General features: G+C 49.2%; 2 protein-coding genes across 3 annotated transcripts in view; one reads left to right on the forward strand and one right to left on the reverse strand.

The window, feature by feature from the left end:
- The window catches only part of LOC113907724, a 45,952-nt gene extending 36,689 nt beyond the window's left edge, over positions 1 to 9,263 (forward strand). The window contains exon 5 of the mRNA XM_027567343.1: positions 8,745 to 9,263. Within this exon, the coding sequence (XP_027423144.1) occupies positions 8,745 to 9,045 (301 nt within the window). The 3' untranslated portion in view covers positions 9,046 to 9,263. The remainder of the gene's footprint in view (positions 1 to 8,744) is intronic.
- Positions 1 to 15,926, reverse strand: part of NOS1 (nitric oxide synthase 1) — a 195,319-nt gene that overhangs the window by 131,062 nt on the left and 48,331 nt on the right. The gene's annotated exons all lie outside the window — the stretch shown is intronic.

Raw genomic sequence — 15,926 nt, forward strand, 5'->3', positions numbered from 1 at the left:
ATAGCTGCTGCTGCTACTAAGTCGCTTCAGTCGTGTCTGACTCTGTGCGACCCCATAGATGGCAGCCCACCAGGCTCCCCTGTCCCACTGGAGTGGGTTGCCATTTCCTTCTCCAACTCAATAGCTAGATTTATCTAATTGCATGGAGGAATCAGGAGAAATTCTCTGTTACAGTGGTTCTCAAAGTCTTGTCCAGCAGTGTGAGGATCACCTGGGAGCTAGAAATGCAGATTTTTCTGGACCCATCTCAGACTCACTGACTCAGCAGCTCTGGGAGGTTGTGGGATGGGGGTGGCAGTCTGGCACTTTGGGTTTTTACAAGCCTCCAGAAATTCTGATGCATTTTTAAGTTTGAGAATCACCTTTCTACACTAATGACTTTCAAACTTGTTTTAAAACTTAGCAATATTAAAAAAAAAGTTCCAAATGAAATCATATTCAGAAGTCAAGATATAATAGGTGAAAGAGAAGTACTTAGGAATCACGGGGCAAGGCAAGACCCCTGCCTGCGTATCCTCCTAGGAGTCCTCAAACATTTAAGACTTCTGGAAATAGAGTTGAAAAAGCATGGCCTTACGATTTTTCATCCTCCTACTCCTCACCTACCCGCCCATCTATCCACCCGCTCATGCATCCGTTCGTACACTCAGTATCACTTAGCACTTACTACATTTCAGCATTTCAATATGTTACCTCTCACCTACTTGGTAAGTGGCAGAGCCAGGATTTGAACCCAGCAAGACAGGCTCTAGGGTCTATGCAATTAACCATTACATGATGGTTGCTGATATTGAGAAAGAAATGGGAAGAAGGAGCAGTTCAGGGCATAGAAAGATAGGATAGCAACTGACAAATAAGCTAAACATCACTTCTTCAAGATCACCATGGTTACCATTTCCAGAGCACTTCCTATGGGCCAGGCTAACCCTCCTTCCTCTTCACAGCCACCTGGCAAATTGGATGTTACTGGCCTACTTTCTGGGGAAACTGAGGCACTGAGAGGTAGAATTACTTGCTCAAGGACACACAGCTAAGCAGTGGCCACCCCAGAATTTGAACCTAAGTTTGTTGGACTCCAACCCCCATAATCTTAAGGGGATTAAAAAGGTGAAGGGGAAGCCTTAGAAAATTGGAGTGACCTCAGGGCAAGGGGGTCTGTTGACTGGGTTTGGGGACAAGGTTGGGCTGACCCAGCCTTGGAGCCAAAGAGCAGACAGAGAGACAAAGAGGATGAGTGAGAAAATCTGGGCCCTTCCTGAACTTTCTAGCGTAGAGTACCCACATCACGGTTGTATCCCGCCAGCTGACGATATGAAAAAGTGTGTTGCCACTGGAGCCAGGTGGTGGTGGTGGTTTAGCCGCTAAGTCATGTCCAACTCTTGTGACCCCATCGACTGTAGCCCGCCAGGCTCCTCTGTCCATGGGATTCTCCAGGCAAGAATATTGGAGTGGGTTGCCATTTCCTACTCCAGGGGATCTTCCCAACCCAGGAATCGAACCTGGGTCTCCTGTACTGCAGGCAGATTCTTTATCGACTGAGCTGTAAGGGAAGCCAAGTGAGACTGGGCCAAATCCTGGCTCTGTCTCTTGCTGGCTGTATGACCTTGGGCAAGTTACGTAACATCTCTGAGCCCCAGTAACGACTTGCCTTTCAAAACTTTGAAAATCATGTTAACAAACAAGGCACTTGGGTAGGCAGTAGGCATTCACATAATGCCCTATTGCCAAATGCCATTCATTGGTCCATTCACTCAGTAAATACTGACTGTAGCACTTGCTGTCAGTGCCCCAGCCAGACCACCTTGGTGTCCACCACTCATTCCCCTATGTGCTCACATCCCAGCTTCCAGCTGTCAGTACCTGCAATGCTTTCATAGAGGAAATAATGGGAAATTAACATCCCCCACCGCCTGGAGTGCCTTTAACCAATACCTGATAGCAGTTGGAGGACGTCTGCTCCCTTGACCCCCGAGGAGGGTAACTTTGAGACATATGGTCTACACTGGCTCCCAGGCGGTTCAGCTGCGGTCGCCTACAGTGGTAACTTACTAGATAGCGCCCCCTTTCCTGGCTCCTCCCCTTCCCCATCCCACCTGCACTCTCTCCTCTGGGTGTTTCCTGGGATTACCTCCTGAAGAAATTTCCTTGTATTCCAGCACCTCAGGTTCTGCTTCTGGGACACAAAACCTCAAACAAAACTGAGACATTGATTAAACCCCTACTATGTGCCTAGAGGAACCTATGCCATCCTATGCCTAGATGAACCAGGCAGGGTCCCTGCTGTCAGCACACTGCCTACCATCAGGCCATCAGAAAAACAGAGGATAAAAAAGCCTGTAAAGATTGAACTGCTTTCAGTATATGAAGCCCCAGAATGTTAAGGCCTCTTTCTTAGAACACGTCCAAGAATCACAATTATTTTTCTCCAGTCTTTCCCTGATGACCCAATGAATAAGCATTCTGAGGCCAGAATCCACATCTTGTTGCTCATTTCCTACTCCCCTGCAAATTGCCTAGCCCAGGGCTTGGCATTCACTTATCTGATAAAAATTCAGTGAGTACCCAGAGTATGTTCTAAGATGTGGGGACACAGCCAGCAGTGAGAAAGAGAGACCGGTTCCTAGCCCTCACGGAGTTGACCAAATGCAAGCAAGTAAAGTGGAGAAGGAAATGGCAACCCACTCCAGTATTCTTGCCTGGAGAATCCCATGGACAGAAGAGCCAGGGGCTACAATCCACAGGATCACCAAGAGCCGGACATGACTGAAGTGACTTAGCACAAACAAGTGAAGGCAAACATAAGATAAAAGCCCACGAGTAGACAAAGACTATAACGTCATTCTGTGACACATACAATGACAGAGACAGCAGGGCAAGGAGGAGATGGAGAGGGAGATGGAGAGGGAGCTGGGGCAGGGAGAGCGTCTTGGAGGACGCGCAGACCGCTGGTGCTCAGCAAAGGTTGCTGAACACAGGAAGTACAAGCCTTAGCTTTTGTGGTCAATGAGTAACACCACAATGAGGAGAGCATCTTCAACACAGAAAACCGTTCCAAGCACTTCAAACCCCGCTGACCCATCTCTGAGTTGATGCCACGGGAAAGATTTCAATGACTTCATTCAGAAATCTGTTAGGTCCCCAACACAGACAAGTACTTGGGCCAATTAACACCCCCGAGAGGAAGGCAGCCTTGATCAATATGAGTAGGAGTGCGGCCAGAATCAATGAGGGGCTGTCTGAGGTCTTGGGAAACCACACGGCACTGGACAAGCAGGTTCTGGAACAGTTTCTGCAGGAAGTCTCATGACCACGAAGTGGCTAAAACCAGCAGCAGTGAGTCCTCACTGCCGGCTTCCTTGGTGCTGGGCACATTGCTAAGTATCATAAGGGCCACACCTGTTGGAGGCTCACACAGACCCTGTTTGCTGCTGATGTTTATTCACTAAGTTATGTCTGAATCTTGACCCCATGGACTACAGCCTTCCAGGTTCCTCTGTCCAAGGTATTTCCCAGGCAGGAATACTGGAGTGGGCTGCCATTTCCTTCTCCAGAAGATCTTTCTGACTCAGGGATTGAACGCAAGTCTCCTGCATTGGCAGGTGGATTCTTTACTGTCTAAGCCACCAGGGAAGCTCAAAGACCCTGTTAGGTGGCTACTGTCATAACCTCATTTTCCAGGGGAGGAAATAGAGGATCAGATGAGGTTAAGTAACTCGCTTGGGGTCACGCAATGACAATGTGGTTTGTTAAGGGCCACGAGGGGGGCTGCTAGTGGGAGCATAGAGGAGGTGTGCCTATCCAGTCTGGGGTAAAGGAACTCCTATGTCTGTGGGTATAATTTCTGAGTTGAGGTATGGAGAAGGTTGAAGTTGATGCAGGAATGTTGGAAGGTAAGGAGGGAGAGAAACTCATTTCAGTAACAGGCAATGCTTGAAAGTGAGGGCACATTCAGGAACCTCTGGGAGGTAGAACTTTGTCAAAAGGTAGAATTAACCCCTTGGCTTATTTTGTGCAGAGAAGGCAATGGCACCCCACTCCAGTACTCTTGCCTGGAAAATCCCATGGACAGAGGACTGGTGGGCTGCTGTCCATGAGGTCGCTAAGAGTCAGACATGACTGAGCGACTTCACTTTAACTTTTCACTTTCATGCATTGGAGAAGGAAATGGCAACCCACTCCAGTGTTCTTGCCTGGAGAATCCCAGGGATGGGGGAGCCTGGTGGGTTGCCGTCTATGGGGTCACACAGAGTCAGACACGACTGAAGCGATTTAGCAGCAGCAGCAGCTTATTTTGTGTGGTTCAGGGTTTAGCCGGGTGGACGTTACATTTCCGGAGCTGTGGTTTAATGCTAGGCTGGCTGGCACTCCCCAGAAGGGCTGTATGGGTGGTGTGGGCGTCTTAGGGGTGATTCTGGGGGATTCCCTACTCCTCCTTCAGGTGGCAAGGTTATCCTTGCGCCCGTCTCCTTGGGCCCCATGGAGATCCCTGGGGTCAGCAATTGGACTCCACCATCCCAGCAGGATGAAGGCTATTCGTGTTGATTTTTAGATTAGCTTGTGGAGTCCACAGAGGTGATGGATGGTTAGGGGTGAACACAGCATCTGACAAGGTTGTCAGCATGTGCTGCCGCCCACACCCAGGGTGGCAGCCTCTCACCCAGGCCCTCTGAGGGTGCTGTGGACCACCCTGAGCAGCTTGATCAGTGGTCGTCTATGTATAGTCTCCAAGGCTCTGACTGTGCCCCCAAGCCCCAAATTGCTTGACGTGACCTTCTCTTTCCTTCTGACAACACTCTAGTCTGAACTGCCATCTTCCTCACCTGGAACACTCCATCAGCCTCAAGAGGCTTTCTGCCCGCTGTGTTCCAGTCTCCCCGCACAAATCAGAGTCACCTTTCCAAAGTGCAAATGTGACTGTGTCAAAGTCTCCAGTGCCCTCGAGTGCTTAAAGCCCAGATTCTCTAGCATTCCTCGGTTCATTCATTTTTCCATCCCACAAATGGTGATTGAGCACCACTGAGTCTTCTGAGGTCTGATGAGGTATTAGCCTCTCCACTGACTTGGTTGTATTGCCCTTTTGGTAGGAGTGAGTCTTGTGAGGACATCTCTTGCTTTTGTGGGCCCAGTTTTCACTGGGGAGTGCCCCCCTTTCACATACTGTCCTGGAGCCCATGAGGCACAGCTGTTTAGCCTTTCCTCAAAATCTTAGAGCTACCTTGAATTCCTCCAATGCATTCCTTGTTTTGTCAGACTCAGTTGATGGTGCTTGAAACCAAAGAAACCCTGATGGGTGGGGCCACCTCTCCTCTTTCAGCCTTAAAGAGCTGTGAGCTGCCCGTAGTTTCCCCAGGTCCACCTGGACCCTTCTGTACTCTGCATGGTGCCCTTGGAGGCTGAGCCAATCAGCCGAGTCCCTTGCACCCAGCTTGCAGGGGGATTCAGCCAATGGAAAGCATCACACAACAGTGTGGGTGGGAGGACACAGAGGCTGGGTTTAATGCTCCTGGGTCCCTCCCTGAGGGCTAGAGGTGCAGTGGCCGTGCCCCTCTGTTAAAGGCAGTCTTTCACACACAGTTCACTCCCCAGGTCCTGTTAACGGCTCCTTCCTCTTGCTCTTTGAGGCTCCCCCTAGTTTTCTAGGCTCCCCCTAGTTCAAACCAATCAATCTGAAAGGAAATCAACTCTGAATATTCATTGGAAGGACTGATGCCAAAGCTCCAATACTTTGGCCACCTGATGTGGAGAGCTAATTAGAAAAGACCCTGATGCTGGGAAAGATTGAGGGCAGAAGCAGAAGGGAGCAACAGAGGATGAAATGGTGGGATGGCATCACAGACTCCATGGACATGAGTTTGAGCAAACTCCAGGAGATGGTGAAGGACAGGGAAACCGGGCATGCTGCAGTCCATGGGGTTTCAAAGAGTCGTACATGACTTAGCAACTGAACAACTAGTTCTGGGTCTTGCACTGCCTCTTGCTGGTTCCCCTTGACCCGGACCACACCTTTGTAAACAAAGCCTCCACAAATCTCGCCTCCAATTACATAGTTTGTATGTGTATCCTTTTCTTGCCAGGGCCCTGACTGTTTCCAGGGAGGCATCTGCCACCATCTGTGCCTGCTTGTTAGAAGCTGTGGAGGGTTTCCCAGGGTCCTGGATGCATGGGGGGTAGGGTGGGGGATGGAAGGCCTAGGAGAAGACAAAGAGAAATCCCCTAAAGTACCCCTAAAATGGGAATGCTAAGAAGAGCTCCAGCTAGAACAAGCTCTGAGCTGTAAGTTCACCATTTCCTTGCTGCGTGACCTTGAGAAAAACCACTTCCTGTCTCTGAGCCACATCTTCTCATCTGTAAAATGGGAATGATAATAGAACTTCCTACATCGCATCGGGCTCTGCTGGAGAGTCAACGACATCATGGTATTCATCCATTCATTCATTGACTCACTCAACAAATATGAATTGAGGGACTTCCCTGGCGGTCCAGTGGCTGAGACTCTGCCCTCTCAATGCAGAGGGCCCAGGTTTGATCCCTGGTCAGGGAGCTAGATTGCACATGCCAGAATCAAAAGAACCTATATGCTACAATGAGGATAAAAGATGCCACGTGATGCAATTAAGACCTGGTACAATCAATTAAGTAAATAAAATTAAATATTAAAAGATGTATCGAGCCCCTGCTATGTGCCTGGCAATGTGCTGGGTGCTGGGGACCCCAGTAGAGAGCACAGATACTGCTCTTACCCTCCAGTAGCTCCCAGCCTACGTGGAGAAAGGCACATAGACAAAGAGCCATACAACCAAATATCCAGTCGTTCACTGTGGACGTCCTTCTGTGGGGGGCCCAGATGGGACTGAAAAGTCTTCTCTGAGGAAATGGCTAGTGTGTGAGCTGAGTCTTGGAGGATGAGGAAGGCCAGCTGGAGGGTGAACCAAGATAACAGAGGTGGCTGTTGGAGGAGCTGTGAGTGACGGGGGAACAGATGATGAGGAAGAGGAGGTGGCAGAGATCAGGCTAATCAGAGCTTTGCCTCCCTCAGTGACGGGTCTGCATTTTATTCTGAGCATGAGAAGAGCCATGGGTGGTCTGATTTATGGCTTGAAGGACCACTCTGGCTGTTGTATGAAGAACAGACTAGAGATGGGCCAGGATGGAGTCAGGGAGACCAGAAGGGCCCTGTTGCAGTTGCCCAAGTGAGACAGGATGGTGGCTTAGGCTATGGAAGAGGCAGCCTAAGTGGTGGAGGAAATGAGCTGAGGCAGAGATGGCCTGCTGACCACCACAGATCCACTTCCATAGCGTATTGTGGCTGGGAAGCAGCTCTCCTGCCAGAGACTACACTTCCCAGTGCCCTTTGGGGCTGGATGAGGTCATGTGACTTGTTCTCACCAATGAAATGAGAGCAGAAGTGAAGGCCTCACTTCTGAACTGAAGCAGTTAAGAGCAGGTGTGTCTTTCCCACTTTCTCTTTTCCTGTACATTGGTTGGAAGCAAAAAGCCCTACAGGATGGTGGAGGCATAAGATGGGAGCCCCTGAATCACCATCTGGACCCCTAAGTGGACTTTATTTGACCTATGCACACATTTCTGTTCTACAGAGCCACTGAGATTGTAGGGTCTGTTACAGTTAGACTGAGCAATGGGCAGACCAGTTAGGAGAAAGAACCAGCAGGACTTGGTGATGGATTGGATGAGCAAGAAGGAGGTCAAGAATAACTTCTGTTTTGGCTTGAGCAATTGTGCAGAGGAAGTTAATGTTTCCCGAGCTGGGGAAGATGAGAAAGGTGAAAGAGAGTCCCCCCCACCCCCTTCTTTCTTCCTTCCTTTTATTTCTTTGTAGGAGTGAAGAGTTGAGTTTAGAACATGATGTTTGCAATGCCTGGGAGACATTCGAATGGAGATGTTAAGTAAAAAGTTAGATGTAAGAATTCAGAAGAGGTCTGAGCCAGTGATGTAGTTTGGGATTTGTTGTTTTGTAGACAGCATTTGAAGTACATAGTAGGTCCTTGATAAATGTTCTCTGAATTGGAATGTGAGTCATGTCTTCTTCACTTCTACTCAGCATTTGGAAGTCGATGAGCGCAAATCATCCCAAAGTAGTTAATGACCTCTATCCCCACCCCAACAGCAAGCTGAACAACCACCCACTCTCTGCTCTGCGCTCCTCTACTCGTTGAAGAAGAGTCCCTTTGAGCTCAGAAAAAGTTGAGAATCTAGCTATTCAAAGGCTGAATGAAGGTAATTCTGATGACGCTTGAAAATGCCTTCCTGCTGTGTTGGGTAAAACACTCCTCTTTGATGCAATAAAATCACTTGTATCTCTGCCTCTTATGTCCTCAAGCAACTTCACCTAAGGGGCTGGGGTATGAAAACAGTGTGAAAGAGCAGGGCTGGGCTTCACCTGCCTCCAGATGAGGCCACTTGTCTCTTCCCAGGTCTTTTATTCCCCGGGTTTTACAGTTGCTGCAGCATAGGGAAGGTCTTCTGGGCAGACTGGGGAGGCAGTTTGGAAGAAATTCTTGGAAGAGCTGGTATTTTCACCCAATGGCCTCTAACTCCAGGGAAGCAAAACAAATATAGTCACCCCTCAGCATCCATGGGGGATTGGTTCCAGGACACCGCCCACCCCCGCCCCGTGATCCCAGAATCCATGGATGTTCAAGTCCCTTATATACAATGGGGAAGCACAGTTGGCCTCTAGTATCTGTGGGGTCTGCATCTGTGGGTTTTGGATTCTTGAATTCCAGGAACCGAGGACTGAAGAATGCAGAACTGGTGAATGCGAAGCACTGGGATTGGCAGTTGGGTGAATCTGCAAATGCAGAACTGGATGTGGAGGGCTGTTTGGACCTGCAGAAGCCCACCAGTTGGACTCAAAGAAACTGGTCACGTGGGGACTTGAAGAATTGTGGAGTACAGATTCTCTCTAAAGGGATGGATGCAATGGGGTTCCAGCAGATTGTTGCCATGTGGAATGCAAATCCAGGATCACTGGGTCTTCTGACTTCTCAAGAGATACTTCAAATACAGATTTTATATGAAATCTGAATTTTAAATGCTGGCAACTAATTACATTTAAACAGTGTTTGTGGGCCAAACAAAGAACATGTGCTTGTGCATATGATGTCTTGAAACCAGCTTGCAGCCCTCAGGGACTTGTGGGGTGGACGTGTGCCTCTTTCCTAAGTAATTACCCATGGGGGGGAAATATGTAATCATTTTGGAATTGCTATTGAACCAGTGCAAGTTCATCAACTCAGCTCTATAAATCGTGAACCGTAATTCATGTGTGTGTGTGTGTGTGTAACCCCCTCTTCCCTGATAGCTCAGTTGGTTAAGAATCTGCCTGCAATGCAGGAGACCCCAGTTCAGTTCCTGGATTGGGAAGATCCGCTGGAGAAGGGATAGGCTACCCACTCCATTATCTTGGGCTTCCTTTGTGGCTCAGCTGGTAAAGAATCCATCTGCAGTGTGAGAGACCTGGATTCGACCCTGAGTTGGGAAGATCCCCTGGAGAAGGGCAAGGCTACCACTCCAGTATTCTGGCCTGGAGAATTCCATGGACTGTATAGTCCATGGGGTCACAAAGAGTCAGACACGACTGAGCAACTTTCACTTCATTTCACTTCACTTTGGTGAGGTAAGCCTTTTAGGTTTTTCAATAGGTGAGAAAGAATGTCAAGATAATGGTGATGGGGAGCAAACCAGACCTTGAGTCGGAGGGCTGTGTGTCTCTCTCACTGCTGAATCTTCGAAACTAAGCAGGTGCTTGAAAATATTGTTGGATAAAGTAATGAATGGGAAGGAATGGGCGAATAAAAGTAGAAGCAACCACAGAATCAGGTTTGCATGTTTCAGAACATGGGAACCCTTAGTGGCCCAATGGTCCCCCAAGCCCCACATCTTAGTTCTGCTACATTTATTTATTTATTAGGTAAGTGTATGTACTTGCCTATACTGGGGCTTAGTTGCTTAGTTGCGGCTTGTGGGATCTTAGTTCCCTGACCAGGGATTGAACCTGGGCCCCCTGTGGCGGGAGCATGGAGTCTTAGCTACTAGACCACCAGAGAAGTCCCAGTTCTGCTACATTTCAATGATCTTCTGAAGAGGTCACCTCTTGGGTGCTGGTGCAATGTATAATGATTGGTTCTTTCCTTCCTCCCTCCTTCTCTTCCACCCCTCTACTGTCATAAGTATTGAAGAGAATCAGAGAGTCAAGAGGATGCAGAGTCCCGTGTCCACACAAGCTTCACCCTACCATCCAATCCATTTTTCTTACTGCAAGAAGAGTGACATCATCCTGTCACCCACTAACTTCATCAGTGGCCTTCCACTGCCCTCAAGACAGAATGAACTGCTAACTCCTATCAAGTGCATCTTCTGCCCAATCCTTCCCTGGCTCTCCCCGCCGCACCCACTGACCTAGACTCCAGCCAAACACAGAGACTCACAGTTGTTAGCAGGGGCTCACCCCACGGCCTTTGCACAAGTGCTTCTTTATGCCTTGAAGACATTTCCACTCCCTCTTTACCTGGCTAAACCCTACTTCTCCTTCACATCTCAGCTGAGACCTCACTGCCCCCAGAAGGCCTCTCCTATCTCCTGACACTGGGTTACATGGCCCCCTCTGGGTTCCCTGAGTTCCCTGGACTCCCTTCCAGCACAGATCACACGACTCTTGGCTCCCTGCCTGCCAGTCTCTGTCTCTGTGTCATGTTCAGGGTTGGCTGGCTTTCTGTTGCCTAACAGAATTGCAGGAAAGACTTCTGAATGAATACCATCTCTCCTTTCCCCTCTGCCTCCCGAGCCTGCAGGGCCCTGTGGATTATAAAGAGAGTTAATGGTCCTCCACAGGGTAGGGAGTGTGAGGTTACAGAAGGGGCCCCCTGTCCCCACAGCTCTAATCGACCACAGAGCAGGAGCCCACACCAATAGTAAGTCAGGGTCAAAAGAAAGCATTGTTCCCTTCTGGGAGGTCCTCAGGTAGAGACCTCACAAAGTCGGCGACACTTCTGGTGTCAAGGGAGTGTCCTATGGGGCAAAGACCTGGAAAGGGGTGTGTGTGTGTGTGTTACACCCCAGTACTTTGCAAGGGTCTCAAATTCAGACTTGTCAGCAGCATTGCCCCCAGATGCTGGGTAAGAGGCTCTGTGGTGTAGTGGTTACTTCCTCTGACTGTGGTGTCCAGCTTCCTGGGTTTGAATATTGTCTCTACTATAATTTTATTTATATAATATTACCCAGCGGGGTGCCCTTGGCCAAGCCATTAAACTTCTCTGTGCCTCAGTTTTCCCCTCATGTAAAACTGTCTTGAGGAGGACAGTATTACGTGTTGGGGTCGGAATGGGCATTCGGTGCTATGAGGTTGCTGAAGGGTTCAGGGCTGGGCTGGGCTGGGGTGTAGGAAGAGCTGGAGAAACCTCCGCGTTTGTCCTTGCTCTGCTTTGGGGACTGACATGAAGATGATTCTGCTCACTGCAAGGCCCGGCCTCCCCTCCCAGCTCTCCTGCAGACTCTCCGGGCAGCCCTGGGCAGGTTCCTTCTCCTTTTGGGGTCTCCCCAGCTGCTCAAGGAGTCTCCCGCCTCGGGCGGATGGGCCGTGCCAAGCATTTGGGAAACAGCTGTTTGACCGCCTGGCCAGAGCCTGCCCTTTCGGGGTGTGGATTAGAAGGCAGGTGGGTGGGAAGTGGGTTTGAATCACTGCGGGGACTGACTAGTCTGTGGAAGCCCTGGACGATAGGGGTACAGGGCCAGCAAACCGAGGGGGCCACAGGCAGGGTGGCCGATGGTGCCGGTTTGCCTGGGACTGTCCTGGTGTTATCACTGAACCTTCCACGTACTGGAAACTCCCTCGGCCCTGGGCACACTGGGACCATTGGTGACCCAGGCACATCAGACACCCCCTAAGTGGGATCCTAACACTTCTGGGATAACGAGGTTGAGGGCAGATCGGATGTGGCTACTGGGGAACCGACAAGGGCACCCCAGCACCCCACCCCTGGTGTTGTGGGCTGCCTGACTTTCTCTTTTTGCATAACGTCCCCCCAGATGTCAGACACCCTATGAAATGAAAGCTGACACTTTTCCAGCCACAGGGCCTGTTCAGGCTGTACCCTCCACCTGGACCTGCCTTCCTCCCCTCCTTTCCTCCAGCAACAAAGGTTTATTGTATAGTACAGGGAACTGTAGTCAATGTCTTGTAATAACTTGTTCGGTTCAGTTCAGTTGCTCAGTTGTGTCCGACTCCTTGTGACCCCATGAATCACAGCACGCCAGGCCTTCCTGTCCATCACCAACCCCCGGAGTTCACCCAGACTCATGTCCAGCGAGTCAGTGATGCCATCTAGCCATCTCATCCTCTGTCGTCCCCTTTTCCTCCTGCCACCAATCCCTCCCAGCATCAGAGTCTTTTCCAATCAGTCAACTCTTCGCATGAGGTAGCCAAAGTACTGGAGTTTCAGCTTTAGCATCATTCCTTCCAAAGAAATCCCAGGGCTGATCTCCTTCAGAATGGACTGGTTGGATCTCCTTGCAGTCCAAGGGACTCTCAAGAGTCTTCTCTAACACCACAGTTCAAACACATCAATTCTTTGGCGCTCAGCCTTCTCATTCCAACTCTCACATCCATACACAACCACAGGGAAAAACCATAGCCTTGACTAGACGGACCTTTGCTAGCAAAGTAACGTCTCTGCTTTTCAATATACTATCTAGGTTGGTCATAACTTTCCTTCCGAGGAGTAAGTGTCTTTTAATTTCCTGGCTGCAGTCACCATCTGTAGTGATTTTGGAGCCCAAAAAAATAAAGTCTGACACTGTTTCCCCATCTATTTCCCATGAAGTGATGGGACCAGATGCCATGATCTTAGTTTTCTGAATGTTGAGCTTTAAGCCAACTTTTTCATTCTCCACTTTCACTTTCATCAAGAGGCTTTTGAGTTCCTCTTCACTTTCTGCCATAAGGGTGGTGTCATCTGCATATCTGAGGTTATTGATATTTCTCCCAGCAATCTTGATTCCAGCTTGTGTTTCTTCCAGTCCAGCATTTCTCATGATGTACTCTGCATATAAGTTAAATAATCAGGGTGACAATATACAGCCTTGACGAACTCCTTTTCCTATTTGGAACCAGTCTGTTGTTCCATGTCCGGTTCTAACTGTTGCTTCCTGACCTGCATACAGATTTCTCAAGAGGCAGATCAGGTGGTCTGGTATTCCCATCTCTTTTAGAATTTTCCACAGTTTGTTGTGATCCACGCAGTCAAAGGCTTTGGCATAGTCAATAAAGCAGAAATAGATGTTTTTCTGGAACTCTCTTGCTTTTTCCATGATCCAGCGGATGTTGGCAATTTGATCTCTGGTTCCTCTGCCTTTTCTAAAACCAGCTTGAACATCAGGAAGTTCACGGTTCACATATTGCTGAAGCCTGGCTTGGAGAATTTTGAGCATTACTTTACTAGCGTGTGAGATGAGTGCAATTGTGCGGTAGTTTGAGCATTCTTTGGCATTGCCTTTCTTTGGGATTGGAATGAAAACTGACCTTTTCCAGTCCTATGGCCACTGCTGAGTTTTCCAAATTTGCTGGCATATTGAGTGCAACACTTTCACAGCATCATCTTTCAGGATTTGAAATAGCTCCACTGGAATTCCAATCACCTCCACTAGGCTTGTTCGTAGTGATGCTTTCTAAGGCCCACTTGACTTCACATTCCAGGATGTCTAGCTCTAGGTCAGTGGTCACACCCCTCCCTTCACACGACCCCTCTGGGACCCTGTGAAAATCCCTCCATCCTGCTGCTGGTGCCCACAGGCAAGTTGCTGGGACACCTCCATCTCCTTGTCCACACAACAGAACGTAAGAGACGAGACCTCTTAGGGGTACCAGGACACACACCACCCTTCTCCCCTGGGCCTTTTCTCTCACATACCTAAGAATTGGGCACCCAGAATGTGATTTGGTGAAGCCACTATGGAGAACAGTATGGAAGCTCCTCAAGAAATTAAAAAGAGTTGCCATTTGATCCAGCAATCCCACTCCCGGGCATAGATTTAGACAAAAGTATAATTCAAGAAGATACATGCACCCCAGTGTTCATAGCAACAATATTTACAACAGCCAAGATGTGGAAGCAGCCTAAATATCCATCAACAGACGAATGGATAAAGAAGATGTGGCACATACACACAATGGAATACTACTCAGCCATCACAACGATGACATAATGCTATCTGCAGCTACATGGATGGACCTAGAGATGATCACACTAAGAAAATCAGAAAGAGAAAGACAAATATATGATATTACTTATATGCAGAATCTAAAATAGGACACAAATGAACCTATCTACAAAACAGACTCACAGACATAGAAAACAGCCTTGTGGTTGCCAAGGGGGGGTGGGCGGGGGAAGGATAGATCGGGAGTTGGGGATAGCAGATGCAACCTGTCATATATAGAATGGATAAACAGCAAGGGCCTACTGTATAGCACAGGGAACTCTATTCAATATTCTGTGATAAACCATGATGGAAAAGAATATGAAAAAGAATGTGTATATATGTATAAGTGAATTACTTTGCGGTACAGAAGAAAATGAAGAAACTGTAAATCAACTGTACTTTAAATGAAAAAAAAAAAAAGAAGAACCAGGCTTACATATGTATCCATCCCAGGCTGGCCTTTAGCTCTCTGTACACATGTGATGTTTGATTGTTGAATCACGGATTTCAAAAACCTCCTTTCAAAGGCCTTGAAAGGGCCTTTGGCAAGACAACTACGAGCACAGTGAACATCTGTCAAGTGCTTTCCGCGGCCTGCGATGTTCTAGGCTGCAGCCGCTTTGAATTCAGATATCGCTGCTAGTCTATCAAGTGCTGACCACATGCCAGTCATGGCACAGAGCGCTCCACACCAGTAATTCTCAGCAGGGGTGGGTTGGACCCCCAGGGGACCCGAGGCAACATCTGGAGACACTTCTGTTGCCACGACTGGGGGAGCGGTGCTGCTGGCATCTAGTAGGTGGAGGTCAAGGACGATGCCTAACGCCCTGCAAGGCACAGGGAAGCCCCTATCACGAACAGTTATCCAGACCAATGTATCGACGGTGCCAAGGTCTGGAGACCCCGCTCCACCTGTGTGAGCTCTTATTTCATCTACCTGATGGCCACGGGACGTGGGTAAAACAGAGGAGGAAATGGAGACTCAGGTCCTGGCACATGCCCGGAGGAGTCAGGATAGGACCCCCAGTAAATATGATGCCGAGTCCCATGCTCTTTTCGCCCTGGCTTAGGGGGAGCAGACTCGGAGGGGTGTGTAGAGGTGGCTGCCTTTGCAGGAGATGAGGGGATGCTTGGCTGGAGTTAGGGGACCCTCCTGATTAGCTGAGTGCAGCCCTGTCTGAGGGTCACTGGAGGGTTGGCTTGGGGCAGAGTGGCTTGCCAGAGCCCAGAGCCGGCCCTTCGGGAATTCTCCCAGCTGGCCAGAGCCGCCACCAGATGGGAGGCCAAGTAGAACTTAATATCTGACCATCTGCAGCCAGCAGCCCCCAAGCTTGGCAGGCAGCCCTCCCCGTGGATGAAAAGGGTCTGCTGGCAACACTGTATATCCTGCTGCTGGTTCTAGAAGACCTGATCACTGAAGATACAGTACCTCACACGCCACTGCACATCACACACACACACGGCTTCAATCTCTTGGGTGCCATGAGCTCTGATGGACACTGAAACCATCCATCTCTCTGTAACACACCTGCTCCTGCCTTTCCTTAGGAACCTGATGGACACGAAGCTATGATAAAGGGGCTCTTGGTCTCCTACATCGAGCTGAAGGGAAAGCATCAACATTTCTGGGTGCAGCCAAAGACATTCATGACTGGCAAGGGGAGGGTGTCCTCTATCTGCCCCTGGCACACCCTAAGCCACCAGAAAGG

The sequence above is a fragment of the Bos indicus x Bos taurus genome, chromosome 17, assembly GCF_003369695.1.
Source record: "Bos indicus x Bos taurus breed Angus x Brahman F1 hybrid chromosome 17, Bos_hybrid_MaternalHap_v2.0, whole genome shotgun sequence".
Lineage (NCBI taxonomy): Eukaryota > Metazoa > Chordata > Mammalia > Artiodactyla > Bovidae > Bos > Bos indicus x Bos taurus.